The 15,596-nt window shown below is 54.5% G+C and overlaps 1 protein-coding gene across 15 annotated transcripts in view; it reads right to left on the bottom strand.

Annotated features, from left to right (window-relative positions):
* Positions 1–719: 719 nt before the first annotated feature.
* The window catches only part of MAPT (microtubule associated protein tau), a 101,719-nt gene continuing 86,842 nt past the window's right edge, over positions 720–15,596 (bottom strand). For 12 of the 15 annotated variants that reach the window (XM_070483416.1, XM_014849433.3, XM_014849435.3 and 9 more), the window contains 4 exons: positions 12,926–13,018; positions 9,318–9,399; positions 7,794–7,906; positions 720–4,958 (listed from right to left, as the gene is read on the bottom strand). In XM_070483416.1, the coding sequence (XP_070339517.1) occupies positions 4,743–4,958; positions 7,794–7,906; positions 9,318–9,399; positions 12,926–13,018 (504 nt within the window). In that variant the 3' untranslated portion in view covers positions 720–4,742. The remainder of the gene's footprint in view (positions 4,959–7,793; positions 7,907–9,317; positions 9,400–12,925; positions 13,019–15,596) is intronic. The other 3 variants (XM_014849451.3, XM_070483418.1, XM_014849448.3) reach the window with 1 other exon arrangement.

The following is a 15,596-nucleotide window of genomic DNA, read 5'->3' as shown; positions in this document are numbered from 1 at the left end:
GGCTGCCTGTCCTATCTGGGGAAGCCACAAGTTCTGAGGTAGCATTTCCTTCTGGCTTCCTTGTTGCTGCTTCTGCAGTGGCTAATGTGCACCAGGAAAAGCTGAGAAGAGTAATAGTTTGAAACTGTGTGTGAAAGTCTAAGGGTTCAGTGTTAGGACCTTGACTTCATTTTACTAAGGAACAATAATATGATGGGTTACTATTTCTGTTTTCCTTTGTGGCGTTGCTAGGAGTCCTCTGGAATCCCCATCTTGATTGAGCACACGTTCACTAATCTGTAATGGGGCTCCAAAGGAGAGAGGAGGGCAGCTTGTAAGCTGGAAGGAATCCACGCCATCCATTCAGCTGATTGGCCTAGTGTTCTGCTTCAGCTTCAGGCCTCTAGGCTCATTTCCAGGGTCAAAAGAACTAATACACCCACCCCAGCCTTTTGAGGTTTGACTACACTGATACAGGCCTCACAAACAGTGCGGCCTTGTGAGCTCAACCAAATGGTGGGTGCCGTTGCGCCAGAATGAGAGAAATCAACTGAAAAGGAACAAGTGTGCGCGCGCTCTCTCACCGTCAGGGCCCCAGAGAGAGCTGGTCGATCCTGACATCCAGGTTTTAACAATATTGTCATTACCTCTTTTGAGTTAAGTTTCTAAGGAGGGGAAAGGACTTGCAAATCATACATCCTATATCATTTTCTCATCCTTTGAATCCATGCACAGAGACCTTATTTAATCAGAGTAATAACTTTATTTCCAAATTCACTTTTACAGCAACAGTCAGTGTAAATCATTTGTTAAAACACACAATACACCATATGGACATTCACAGACAGGAAGCTAAGCTAAGATGGTTTCATGTCCCTCCCCCCACCCTCAAAATTGAAGAAATCATGGGACTTGCAAGTGCCAGAAACTGTCCTGCCCAACACTGCAAATTCATGGGGCTAAGTCCATTGGGAGGTGAGACTGGGTCTGTGCCCAGGGTAACCCTTTTCAAAGCTGAAGAGAAAGCAGAAGTCATGAAGCCACAGATCTGCAGAGGGGGCAGGCTGATGACCTCCTCTCTGCCCTCATGCCCACCTGTTGGCTTTACTTGGAGGACAAAGATAAAGGAGGGTGAAGGGAGAGAACTTGGCAGCTGCTAGAAGTAGGATGCGTGTCCGGAGCTGGTGGGAAAGGTGACATGGGTGCCAACAGCTTAGAGGAAAGGATGCCAGGGTCTTTGGGAGACATGATTGTGGGCTTTGGGACCCTGCAAGAAGGCAGCAGGCCAGAGCAGCTGTATCTCCCGATTCCTCCACTGCCTGCATCTGGCTGGGAAAGAGGCGGGAACCAGCTGGCAGCCTGCTGCACTCGGGAAACCTGTCAAGGAAGAGGCGAAACCCCAGGGACCTCTAGCACATGTGTTTGACATGAAGAAAAGGGTTACAAGGTGGTTTAACTGCTGCCCTCCAAGACTTCCCTTTGCCCATGGTAAGTATCTTACAGGTTCCTCCCCCCTCCCCCCATAGCACAACAAGCAATCGCAAATCACCATTGACGTCAGGTTAAATGGAACTATTGATAAAGTGAGTGGAGAGCTTGAAGGGACCGGGCGCATAGCAAATCCTATCTAGCCCACTCAAGGGACATTGACTCTGGAGGTGGGGGAGTGCCTAGCCCTGGGGAGATTGTCCTCATTTAAGGTCACAAGCCAGCATCCCTTTGCAATCTCCCTGCCAGCACTGAGCTCAGCACCCTAAACCATGATCCTTAGGCTGATCCCAGTAGCCCACCACACAAGGGAGATTCCAGAGCCCTCGGAATAAGGTGCTGAAGAGCAGGGCACAGGAACTGCAGGAAGAGGAAGCCAGAAGACGTGCAAGAAGAGATGCAGCCAAAGTCAGTGGCAGTAATCAGGGGCCACATCTCTAAAAGCTACCAAACCTTTACACCACATTTCCTTTTTCTTCCTCAGAACCCTTCTAAGAACAGCTGGGTCTCAGAGGACAGTGGGGAGCCTCATGGTGGCACGTTCTGGGCCCGGATGATTCCTTTCACGGAGAGCTCTGGCTGCAAATGAAGCCTCCAGCCCTAGAGGGGAGGCCCTAGACTCCTTCCACCCAGACCCCAGGGTTGCCCTTGACCCAAACTGGAAGGGGCAGAGCTGGGCCTGAGGTGCCACATTTCTTTAAACAGCAAGGTTCTCCTTGTGCAAGGTCAGCAGGAGCTCTGGCCAAGGCTTTGGGAAGGGTGTCTCCTGACTGGTCATCCTTCCTCAGGCGACCACCCTGGGTCCTCAGTGGGGAGGCCTGGGCTGCCCCTCCTGGGGAGGAGCTTGGAGAGGGATCCCAGGCTGAGGGTGGGCTGCAGACCTTTCCCAGCTGGCACTGGCTTCGTTTTTCTCGTGGTGCAGGGAGTTCTAAGGCCCTCTCTGAGCAGGGCTGCTGTGCACTTCTCCAGGCTGTGACCAGAGAGGGTCATCTTCATGCTGCCAACCAGGCCAGCCACAAGACACACTGCTCTCTGCCCTGACAAAGGGAAGCCCTGGGGGGCCAGGAGGGGACACCGTAGCTTCTGTCCTCATCCTGTGCTTCAGGCTTTCTTCACAGCTGAGGGTTCTTAGTGGAAAGGATCTGGTCTCGGTTGGGTCCCAGATGCTGACAGAAGCCTTTCGAAAACTGGGAGGCCCCAACAGGGTAGAGCCACACCAGCCTCTTGGAGCCAAGTCCCAGCGTGGGGGGGTGAGAGACCTCTAGGACCCCCATGAGGATGGGTCAGAAACCTCTTTACAAGCATTTCAAGATACATGCGTCCTTTTTTTTTCTTTTCACTATCATAGTCACTCTGGTGAATCCAGGCATAAACAGACAAATCCGACTACAACGCGACAGGGTGCAGACGGGGAGGGAAGGGCGACATCTATGGATATGTTCAGCTGCTCCGGCGGGACAGACAGCAGTGCTTCCAGCTGGGACTGGGGAAGAACCATTCCCAAGAGGGGCAAGTTCCCCTTTTGGGGTATGGAGGGCTGATTATATGCACTTGGGCTTGAGCAGCGGTGGGCTCTCTGAGAGGCTGGCAGTTATGAGCTGAGGCAGAAGTGGGGGACAGAGGGAGTCTGGTCCTGCCCTGGGGGCCTTGCGTGCCCATCCCAGGGCCATCTCTGGCAGCCAGGACAGAAAACGTGCTGCCAGCTCAACACAGGAAGGGGACCAGGCCTTCTGGGAACAAAAGGTTCTCCAAGTCAACCAGGCACAAACATCCCGAGTCATTGCTGAGCCCGACCCTGGCTCACACCTGTGCTGGGAGGTGGGGGCAGGGAACCAAATAAGGCCATCAGGCTCATTGTGGGGGACACGCCAGTTGGATGAGTGTAACTTAGACCAAGAGACTGAGGTCCCACCTCGTGCCTGGACTTTCCTGTCCTTGACTTCCCCCCTTTGTTTAGGGTTGGTGCCTCCCAAGTCGAAACAATGTCCATGACTGAGAAGAGGGGTGGTAAGGCTGGGAACTCAGGACAGTGTGTGACATAATGAGGTGTACAGGCAGTGACTGGGCTCCCCACGGCAGACACACAGGCGTGGCGGGGGCAGACAGGTGGCTGCAGTGGCCCTGAGAGGGTTGGGAGGCTCGGGACCCTCCTCTCAGACCCCCGCACACTCTAGAGATGCCAGAGGCCCAGGCTTGGGAACAGGCAGACGTCCCCCAAGAGGCACAAGTCCTTACAAAGAGAACTGGTTAGCCCTAAGTCCCAGATCTGTGTTGCGGCCAAAATCGTGGCTGCAGCTCCAACCTTCAGAACTCAATAAGACAGGGTTTTCTGCGAGGCACAGGGAAGCCCCTCAGCTCAGGACCCCCAGCCTGCAGGGAGGGAGGAAGAGGCCAGCACTCGGGACATCAAGGTCAGTCTTCTCAGGAAGTAATCCACAGGGTGCCACCCTCCGGCCAACCGTCCCTCTCCTGCCCACTGTTCCTTCACGGAATGGGAGGTAGTGGAGCTTTCTCCCACAGGCTGCCCTCTAGAGGGTGGCACACCGACCTGCAGCACATCCCGGGCCACCAAGCATAGGTGGCCACTGGGTCCGAGTTTGCTGCAGGTAGCAATGGAGGCTGGTTGCCCTTCCAGCTGTCCTTCCAGGCAGGGAGCTGCGCCTCCCCTCCGAGTGTCCTCCCTCTCACGCCCTCCCTCTCGCGCTGCCCTTCTCCCGTCCCCCTCTCCCTCTGCCTCAGCCTCTCCTGTGTCTCCCCATCCCCACCCCATCCCATTCACTCAAGGTTGACATCTGCCTGTGGCTCCACGAACACACCAAGTTTCAAACCCTTTGTTGCTGCCGCTGCCTCTGTGACACCCCCAGGATGGGGCCAGAGGAGGGGGTGTCCCCAGTCCCTTGAGATTCCCCCAGAAGCAGCTTTCAGAGCCTCTCCTTCATCCTCTTCTACTCAGAGGAGGAAAAAAAAAAAAATCAAAAGCAATTGCCCAAGGAAATGTTGGGTGTGGCCATCTTTGTAAATGTCTTAAAAAATATTTTATTATTAGCCCGCCCACCCATCAATTTGGAAAGATGAAATTTGCCCTTATTCCCATCACTGATTTTGAAGTCCCAAGCCAGAGCCGAGCAACAAAAGCAGGTTAAATGATTAACCGATTAACCCATCTGTGAGGAGCAGCTGGGGGAGGACAGAGGGCGAAGGGCCGGATCGATATTCTTTTTTTTCCCACACTCTCTCTCTCTTCTCTCCACGATTACCAACCGCCCGGGGGCTGATCACAAACCCTGCTTGGCCAGGGAAGCGGACACTTCATCGGCTAGCGTGGCGAGCTGCGGGGCATCTACCATGTCGATGCTGCCCGTGGAGGAGACGTTGCTGAGGTGCCGCGGGGATGTGTCCCCGGACACCGCCGGCGACTTGTACACGATCTCCGCCCCGTGGTCTGTCTTGGCTTTGGCGTTCTCGCGGAAGGTCAGCTTGTGGGTTTCGATCTGCAGAAGAGGAGGAGAGGGAGGGAGAGATGAAGAGCAGAGGAAGGGGGGCAAGCCCTGCCAACTAAGTGGCCTTGGGTGGGAGGCAGCTGAGGTGGCGGTGACTTTGGTGTTTATTGTTTTCCAGTAGCGAATACTTGTGAAGGGTGCTTCTGTCACCTGTCCCCGAGCCACCAAGTTCCTCTCCCCAGAGGCAGTGACCACTGTAAGTTTCTTGTGTGCCCTCCCAGAGACATTTCCCACATGCAAACAGGTGTAGGTGTGAGTATAGAAAATATACGTTTATATTTTTGTACATATGATAATTATCCACATGCTTTGCACTTTGGTTTTCAGACTTAATATCTTCCGTTATCAGTACCTAGTTCCCTCGTGCTTGTTGATGGCTGCGTGGTATTCCATCATAGCAGATGTACCAAAATTTATTCACTCCCTTATGGACGGGTGTTTAGGTTGTCCCAGTCTTGTTATCACAAATAATGTTGTGTCCCAATAACCTTGTACGCACATCATTTCACACACGTGTGTCCTAGAAGTGGCACTGCTAGTAGGTCAAAAGGCACGCACATTTTATTTTGATGGATATTGCCAATTGCAAATCAAAGTGCTGAAAGAGAAGCTGGAGAGGATTAAGGGACATCCCCAAAGCCACTGCTGCCTAGCCACGAGCCACACACATTCTTCCCCTTTGCCAGTGACTGATGAGTCTGAGGGTGACAACAACTGTGGGCAGCCCTGGTGGGTGTGCTAGAAAGCAAGACCTTTTTAAAGTAGAAAAATGATGACACAGCCAGGAGGCCCAGAGATCTTCGCTCCAAAGGACACCTGGGAGATTCAGAGAGCATTAGGCAGAGACGCGAGAAGTACGTAACAGTTCTTTCCTGAGGAGCCCTAAGGTGGTGGACACAGTAGTTCTCAACCTTTTTTGGGTCCTAAGACCTCTTTGAGCATCTGGTGAGGTCAGAAGAATGCGTACACACGCATGCATGTGCTCACACACGTCCCAAGTCATCCGTACAATTTCAGGACGTTGTGGACCCCAGGAGAAGAGCCCCGGTTGCAGGGGGCTTGAAGGTGGGTGTAGAGAAATACCAGGCTCCCACTTAAGCTGTTTGCTCATTTTGCCCATTTTGGGTTACTGCTTTGAAAATGGGACCCTTCCTTATTACTGTATTTGAAAGACCACTTTGACACAAGCTTTGATAAAGAACACTTATGTTAATGTTTTTTAAAAGCTTTGTTCTTAAGAAAAAAGTGACAGGGTCCTGGGAATGTCCAAGAATTCCCCCAAACTAAAATGAACTCAGGTGGTGGGGTCCTGCACGCCACTGCTAGTCAGCAGTTTTGCTCATCTCAGAGGAACTGGGGGCCTGCACAGGAGGGGGTCCCCTGGGACCAAGACAGTCTTCTGAGCGGTGGGCACGGCAGGGCCCACCCTTCCAGCGCCATCACAGAGATGAGGTCAAACAGAAGGAGTTCAGACTTGACTCTAACTCATGTTCTTAGACAACTACAAAGCACCATGAACCTTCCAGAACACTGTCTCATTTCGGTCTCAACGACTACCCTGGGATGTGGATATTTCTATCTGTTTTGCTGAAAGAGAGAGAAACTGAGGCTGAGAGTATCTGCAGATCTTGCTCAGGTCACACCTCCAAGCAGAGCCAAGCCCAGAGCTTTTCTCAGGACATAGAAGCTTCCAGAGACAGGGTCAGAGACCTGCCTTCACCCAGGGACTCAGCCACGCCCAGGCCCTATCCACTCAGTCAGGCTCTCTTGGGGTGGGGCGTGGGTGTCGCTAAAGCCCCCAGGGCAGGGAGGCCCGCTGGCCAGGGCCGGGAGCCACCGACACAAGCAGAGCCGCTGGCTTTTGCAGAGAATGTTCTCCAGTTCCCCGGAGAACTGGGCCCTGCCCCCACTTTCTAAAACTACACTGGCAGGTTCTCACCGCAAATGCAAGACGAGGTGCACCGGTTCAGGGCCTGAGGGCAGGAGGCGGAGGGGACGGGGACCGGCGGACACACCCACCAGCAGGGCGCGCCTGGCTGGGTCACAGATTCCACGCCCGCTCTGGGACATCCCTTCTCCCTCCGCCACGCCTCGGTCAGCTGCTGGGAGGCACTACAGCCTGGAAAGGGAGCCCCTCCCAAGAGCTTCAGGGCAGCACACGTGGGCCGCCCCAGAGGGCGCTTCGGCTGCATTTGTGCAAAAGAGAAAAAGTGCAGCCACAAGACTGCACCTGGTGAGGGCCCAGAGGGAGCTTGCTCAGGGCTGCACATCCTGGTGTCCCCACCCTACCATGCTCCCACAGACAGAGACCCACAGCAAGACCCGGAGACTCAAGACTGCGGGAATGCGAGGTCCTCGGTCCAGCGGCCTGCAGGGGCACTTCCACGACAGGCTGGCAGAGGCTTCGCTGAAATCTGGGTTTCAGCATCGTTGTTTTGCTCTAACTGCCTACTGACCCATTTAGAAAATTAGGTTATGTTCCCATGACTTGTTCTTTGTGCACTAGGGCTGGCGATGGCCACGGCTACTTCCTTTTGTGGATGCTTGCCCACAGGGCCTAGCACGCTGGCTCTCACCTGTGACTGCATTGAAGAATCACCTGGGGGCTTTAAAAATGCCAGGTGCCCAAGCTGCACCTGAGACCAGTTAGAATCCCAAGCAGCACATCAAAGCTCCCAGGAGACTGCAGTGGGCAGCTGAGGCACGCCCCGCCGTGCTGGTGGTTGCTGAGAAGCCACATCAAGCCAGTCAATACCGGCTCCACAGCTGTCCTCCAGCCTTGTCCACCCGACTCGATGAATAACTCCTCCCGCCCTGTCCCTTTACCTTTTTATGCCCTCCGCCAGGGACGTGGGTGATATTATCCAGGGACCCGATCTTCGACTGGACTCTATCCTTGAAGTCCAGCTTCTCAGATTTCACTTCCACCTGGCCGCCTCCTGGAACACAACACACAAAGAGCACCATGCCTTGAGCGAGGGCCAAGCGGGAGACCCCAGGAAGACACCAGCCTTCAGGAGCAGATAAGACTATCCTGTATTGAGAATGTGGTTTGGGCACAAGTCAGTCCTTCTGAAGGGCTTGACAAGTTTGCTTCAGCTCCCTAGAGAAGCAGGATGCGCATCACAGATTTACTCCGCAAGCTCTTCCGCCTTGGCAAATGCAGAGGTCAATGACAGCTCGGCCCGGGAGTGATTATTGTACATCCTGAATTGGTTAGCTTCCAAAGAGTGAGGTCCTTGTATGTCAACATCCTGTAAGCTACAGCCCTCCAAGACCTTGAAATGAAACTAAACGGCAAAATGCACCCTAAATAAGGACGGGCTGGACCCTCTCTCCCTCCTCAGACACTCGATGTCATGCATGAGCACGGGAGACACGGCCTATGTTACTTCCTTGGGAAGGATGAAGCCGCCCAGGAAGGTTGCTCTCAGCGTGGGGTAGATTGGTGGCGCCAGTTGTGGGATAGTTTTCGCCAGGAGAGACTAACCTCCCATAAAATGTCCTAGGGAACCAGAGGATAGACACATTCTGGACTATGCTTCTGATGGCCTTCTCGTCCTACAGGAATGGTTCAAGTCAGGACCTCTACTCTGACCAGGGCCTGCCTCGGGCAGAAGTCCCGGCTCGACTCCCAGGCGGGAGTTAGAATCTAGACCTTTGCTGTCCAATATGGTAGCCACCAGCCCCCAGGTGGCTACTTAAATTTGAATTAAATGAGTTCAGTTCCTCAACTGTACCAGCCACACTTCAAGTGCTCAACAGCCACAGTGGTTCGTAGCTACCACACCAGACGGAGCAGGCACAGCACATTTCCACATTTCCTTCGCCACGGGAAGACCTACGGACAGTACTGATCTCTATGCTGTGTGGGAGGGGAGGGGAACCTAAGCACGGGAGAGCGCCAACAGGGTCATTTCCTGTTGAAATCAAGTCACGGCAGGGGCATGGCAATGGCCCAGAGGTCCCATGTTGCAGCTGGTGCAGCCGGTAAAGTGTCCCCCATGTCGGCTGGGGACCAGACCAGGACATCCACATAGCCAGCCTCCAGGGGCCAGATGAGGCCCTTCCCCAGCCCTAGAGGCCCCGTGTGCAGCTCGCTTGGGGAACTAGGGGTCAGGGTTTAGGAGCCGTATCTGCCCCCTCTCCTCGCTTGTCCTGGCCAGCATGGCCCTGCTTGGGGGCGAGATGGGGAAGCCACACCTCCCAGGCCCCAGCAAGTTCCACGGTCACCATTCTCCTTGACAGCCCATCGATCCTTTCCAGCCACTTCAGGAGAGGGCACCACCCGGACAGTCCTGCCCTGCCCCCAGACCCGCCCGCCCTGTCCTTGCCTTCCGCAGGAGCTACCTGGCTTATGGTGGATGTTGCCTAACGAGCCACACTTGGAGGTCACCTTGCTCAGGTCCACTGGTTTGTAGACTATTTGCACCTGGAGGTGAGAGAGGACGAGCAAGAGAGAGACAAAGAGAATAAAACAGGACTACGTTATTATGGGCACAGCACGACGAAGAGCAGCTGTGTCAGCCCAGGCCCCGCGGGGACAGCGCTCCCTGTCTGCCACGAGGAGCACACCCCAGTCACGGTGGGAAAACGTGCTATGGGAATCCCGCCAACCCTGCCCCAGGAGCTGAGTCTTCACAAAACAACTGTGGGATTGAAGACACTTCGAGGACAAGGACCCCTGGGGAAAAACAGGGACACTTTGTCATCGTGCAGGGCGCACACTAATTGTTTAGCGAACACACATAAAAAAGTCACCCTCTTTCCTGACGTGAAATTGACAGGTCCCATCCACTGAGGACATAAAGGAGGGATCGACACGACCCATCTGTGCGGCATTTGAAACAGCTCGGGAAAGCACGAGAGCCGCATCCATGGGGCCTCAGAGAGGAGCGGGCGTGTGGGGTTGCCAGGCGGGCTTTCTCCGGGGAGAAGCTTCCACAAACCCCAGCCCCCCGCAACAAGAGCAGCGACGGTCAGTGAGGAGGACCCAGAGCACTTCTGCGACTCGGAGGCAAGAACCAGCTGGCGCCCGGGCACACACGTGTCCTGGACATTTCGGTTCTTTACCAAAAGGAGCAAAGCGACACCAGCAGGATGGGCAGGCGGCACAGCAGAACCCCACAGGTTTAGCATCTCGGTGCTGGAGCAGACTCGGACTCATACACAGATGGGCGGCCCGAGGGCTCCAGGGCTCCGAACCTGCCCAGGGTCCAGCATGTGGCCCGGCTGCCGGCTGATCTCAGCCCAAGAACCAGCTCCCCGGAAGGAGCACAGCCATGGGGACCCCACACTGGATGGGTCTCCTGGAGGAAGTCTCTACAAAGCCATGGCTGTGAGGAGGTCCCCGGATGGTCACTCCCCAGGGCCTCCAGCAGCGACCCCATGTGAGGTCACCTGAGGGTGCAGAGGCCAATCCCCATGAAGTCAATGGCTCCGGCTCCCTGCACCGGGGTTACCCAGGAGAGAGGGGCCTGGTGTCTGAGAATGGGTTTAACAATGACCCCAGAAAAAAAGGAGGGGCTTCTACTTAGGTGTAAATCATCTGGAACAATCCCAAATGATTTATCAAAATCACGTTGGCATTTGCAGTTTATTGACGGAGAGTTGACTGAGGCCACAGGCGGACACGACCTGCGAGTCAGTGCGTGGAGTGAGGTGTGGGGGCACACGGGGGTGGCAGCCTGCACCTGTGCATGGGGGGGCTAATAAGCCATCTGAGAACGTTCTCGGAACAGGTCTGGGAGACAGCCAGTGCTCTGGGGGGAGCACTGAAGGAGAAGGGGCAAGGCGGGGGGGAGGTGAACACCACTGTGACCCAGGCTTCTTCCACTTCCTTCTGCCTGGATGAGGGAGCTTGTGAGAGAGGAGGAGGTGGGCTTGTGGAGAAGGCGGAGCCTGGAATGGCAGGGGGGCAGGGGGCAGGCGGACTAGAGGCCAGGGGAGGGGGGGAGGCCAGGCCCTGGAGTGGAAGCGGGAGCCAGCCTGGAGGCAGGCAGGACCCTGAGGTGGAGAAAGAGGCAGGGCCTGCCTGCTGGGAAGTCACCTCCAGGCTGGAGAGGTGAGGGCAGCAAGCCAGAGGCCGGAGGCCACGCCAGAGGCCCAGTGCCCCCGCACACCTGCGGCTCAGGTTGAGCAGGGGCTGGAAACCCCCATCTCCGCCCCCGCAGCCACCTTTCACCAGGAGAAGAACTTTCTGTGAAGGCTCCTACTGCAAACAAGCAGTGGCCACAGGCCAAAGCCAGTGCTCAGGGCCAGCCCAGGATGTCCTGTGGCTCATCGCCAGGTCACAGGTTAGCCCACAGGCCAGCAAAGGCAGAGTGCAGGACAGAGGGGCGGTCCCCCGAGGAAGTCCCTTGATGTCCTGGGCACCTCCATCAGCAGTGGGAATGCACGCTCTCCTCCCAGCTTCTGCCTGGAGCAGCTGTCTGCTGTCTGCGGCCCGCTGGACCCCCAGCCTCAGCCTCACCTGCACAACCCCCCACCAGCTGCGCAGACACAAGTTAAACCGGAAAGCACGTGGCCTTCCTCCTCTGGCTGGAGCCCAACATCCGCAGTGAAGCTAGGGAACCAGGAGTCAAAGCCAGAAGAGCCCCCGGCACTCAGAGCCCATGATCACGGGCGGGGCAGGAGGTGAGGGTGGTCCCCACACCTTCTCTTCCCTTCTCTCAGCAGAAGACAAGGTGGCAGGGGGACAGGAGAGCAGGGACTGGGGGCACAGAGGAGACACAGAGCACACACTGGTGAGGAAGCGTTAGTGAAGCGCCATGCAGCAGCCTCGGGTGAGTGCCCGCTACTGCGGGGACCACGGGGGGGCTCAGAGCAGGACCACGGGATCCAGATGCCCAGGGCAGGAGGCAGCAGCACATTGCAAGAATAAACCCTCAGGGCTGGATGCAGATGACATGTGGGCCCAGGCTGGGCGTTTTCTGGAGAGAGCCCACCGGGGTTCACCACCGTCACCCAGCCAGGAGCTGGTGTTGCCAGCCGGAAGCGAGATGCCTGCTCTCAGAAACCATCCCCCTTCCCAGGGGTCGACCTCAAAAGGGTCTTGAAGCTTCCACTCCCCAATGTGCTTAAACGTTTGCTTACAGCTGACCGAGAGAGGCTGGGGGAGTGGAGAGGGGGCTGCGGAGAAGGGGAGCCGAGCCTCAGGACGCGAGTTTGTACCCACTATCAGGACCAGCAGGGAGGGAAACGGCAGAGTTGACCAAGTGGGGAGGTGAGAAGTGAGGATGCTATCCCCAAATCTCGGGGACACATCCACTGGAGACACAGGGAGTCCCCAGGGACATCTGAAGGGGGCCAAATTTAAAAGGGCCCAAAGCAGCATTTCTCTGTCAACCCTTGGCTGCGGGCAGGTCCCCTGGTGGTGGTGATGGTGGTGTGGTGGGGAGCTGGTTTGAAGCACAGCCAGAGGCTTAGGAATCAGCTCCTCCCCGGAAAATGCAGAAGACAAACGTGAGCAGGGAGCCTTTTCTTGCTCTTGCTCTGAGGGGGGACAGGAAGACCCTGGTGTCTGCTCCTCAGAACAAACAGACCAGCTGTCCACAGTGGAGCCACTCAAAGTGAACCTGCTCAGGTGATGGGGGAGGAGGTGACAGCCCAGTCTCAGGCACTGTCGCCTTCAGCCCAACCTCAAAAGGGCTGTGGGGCTTCCAGGATTCCTGCTGGGCGGTGAGTGGGGTTGTTGACGGTGGGCGGGGTAGGATGCTGGGCGGGGGGGCCTCCAGATGCAGGTCAGTGCAGGCCAGGGGACCTGCGGATGCTGGGGCTCCCCCCCTACAACTGTGGGCACACGTGTGGGGGGTTTGGGCTGCATTTACTTGTGGACACAGAGAGACCCTGAGCCTGAGGACGGTTTATTCTGTGCAATGTCTTGCAAGTACATCCACTCATGCCACTCCTTAAAACCGGAACCACAGCGGGCGCACGGGACCTGTGAAGGTACTCACACTGCCGCCTCCTGGCACGTGTTTGATATTATCCTTTGAGCCACACTTGGACTGGACGTTGCTAAGATCCAGCTTCTTATTAATTATCTGCACCTTTGATAGCCAGAAAAAAGGATGAGTGACACACCACACCCAGATCGGCCTGCTCTGTGCTCACACACTCCGCTCTCCCAGCGGCGGGGCGGGGAGAGGAGGCCCCGGCGACGGCAGCAGGTCTGGGTCACTCCTCCCGGGGAGCTCCCCACAAAGGCATTCCAGAACCGTGAGTGGTTTGAGGTGGACCCCACCTTCCAACACTGGGTTCTGAAAACAGCTCCATCGGGAGGCAATTCTTCCCCTTGCAGAAGGACCCGCGCGCGGAGCCCCTGGGAGAGCCCCGCTGAAGCCTGTAAGTGTCCGCCAGCGGGGCACGGAGTCACAGGTGCTCAGCGATCTTAGTGAAAGAATAACAAGCCCATCTGTGTCGTCATTCACACCCCACCCAGACCCATCCGCTCAGCCACCCAGACCTCGACGCGGCCATTCTCAAGCCTGCCAGGCGGGGAACCACCTGCAGACATGTTTTTTAAAACCTCACGCCCCACCCCGACCTGGAATCAGAACCTGGGGCTCGGTGCTTCTTCGGATGCTCGGCTAGGGGAGAACCACTGACGCCGCAGGGAGGACACAGATGGCGCCACAGAGAAGACAAACCCAGACGCCCCTCGGTGTGCGGGCTTTGTCCCAGGGCAGGCAGGGGCGGCGCTGCGGCCACAGGTCCAAGCCCCGGGGGTGGGGGGGCGATAGCGACAACGTTGGGGTAGGGAACAATTTTCTTATCCCTTTTGTCTAAAAACTATGAAATACACAGACAAGCATGACCCGGAGAAGGAGCCTTGAAAAGCTTCTGAGTTCTGTCTGCTGGAGCAGCGGCAACGTCTTCATCACAGGTGGCCTGGCCCTCAGGAGCCCCGAGTTTGGAAACTGTGCCTTAGTTCCTATTAATCACAGTACAGGCAACCGCCAACTGGAGGTCCCAGTTGAAGGATTTTGGAAACGGCACGGAGACCTCAGGGCTGCCTTTAGGATCGCTGGGTGGGGGCGGCTCTGCAGAGGCCCAGGGTCTGCGAGGACGGCGGGGACGGTCCGGGGGAGCCCTTGCCTGGCTCATGCGGGGAGAAGGGTCCCCCAAACCATCAGGGGGCCCACAGCAAAACAAGGAAATGAGGACATGATAGCAAAATGTGTCCATCCTACTTTTTGGTGTTAAAATGGCCTTTCCTTTATTAAATTACTAATTATTAAGTTACATCGATAGTAAATAATATTTATTTTTAGACGTCCTTAACTTAGCAAAATAAAAATATAGTAATCTTCTCTAGACCCTGAGCCCCGTTTCTTTCCTTAATTTTACTGGTGTGAATCTAAAAACCCGCAAAGTACATATTTAACCCACCTTTTTATTTTCTTTTATGTTTCTTTAAAATAAAAAGCTATGTATTTTTTCATTAGAAAAGTAATTAACATGATTTTGAAAAATAAAGGTTAAAAAACGCAAAAATTAAAGTTTTCTTGTCACCTAACACAACCACTACTGCATTTTCTTGTATTTCCTTAGTCTCACATATATATAAAGAAAACTACCATCTTATACATACAAATGGTAGTAATTATTGTGTACATACAATTTTATATCTTCCTTTATCAAGTAGCATCATATCCTAAGCATTCGTTCCATGGTTATGAGAAGCATTATTTTAAACAATATGTCATATTCCATTTGTGATAATCTGTGCTATCAGATATTTGTACTGATTCCATTTTAAATAATGTAAACAGCCTCACCATGAACATTTTTCTGCAAGGAGTTTTTTCCATATTATGGATTATTTTCATAGCATAGAGTCCCAGAAGTCAAATTTCTGGGTCAAAGTTATAAATATTCTACAAACTCTCAATACAGCTCTCCAAATGGCTTTCTAAAAGGGTTGGATTAATTTGTCCTGTAAGCACTGTTGAGAAAGTCAGTTTCATCATATTGCTGCCAGTTTGGGACATTTAAAAAATTATTTTGCTTATTTCTTTGACTCAAATAAATGGGACTGCATTGTTGGCTTATTCTGCATTTCTTGATTATTACTAAAATTGCTCCTTTGCCCCCTTCTTGCTGGTAGGTGTATTTTTTCCTAACATATAAATGTCTACCTTTTTAGATACTAAAAATCTTCCTTTGCATTTCTGCTCCGGTTTTTAAATGTAAAAACCATCCCTCATTTAGAGGTGGGATGAGTATCTACCTCCACATCGCCCTCCTCACCTGCTGTTCCCCCAGCTTTCTTTTTTTTTTTTTTTGAGGAAGATTAGCCCTGAGCTAACATCTGCCGCCAGTCCTCCTCTTTTTGCTGAGGAAGACTGGCCCTGAGCTCACATCCATGCCCATCTTCCTCTACTTTCTATGTGGGACGCCTACCACAGCATGGCATGCCAAGCGGCGCCATGTCTGCACCCAGGATCCGAACCAGTGAACCCTGGGCCACAGAAGCAGAACGTGTGCACGTAACCACTGCACCACCGGGCCAGTGCCCTGCCCCCCAGCTTTCTGATGAGGGGCCAGTTGAGGCCCAGAGAGGTTCAGCAACCTTCTCAAGTCAGTGGTAGGACCCACACAGGAACCTAGGCCTAGGCGTTTCTG

The sequence above is a fragment of the Equus asinus genome, chromosome 13 (genome assembly GCF_041296235.1).
Source record: "Equus asinus isolate D_3611 breed Donkey chromosome 13, EquAss-T2T_v2, whole genome shotgun sequence".
Lineage (NCBI taxonomy): Eukaryota > Metazoa > Chordata > Mammalia > Perissodactyla > Equidae > Equus > Equus asinus.
This window is presented reverse-complemented; position numbering and strand designations above follow the sequence as displayed.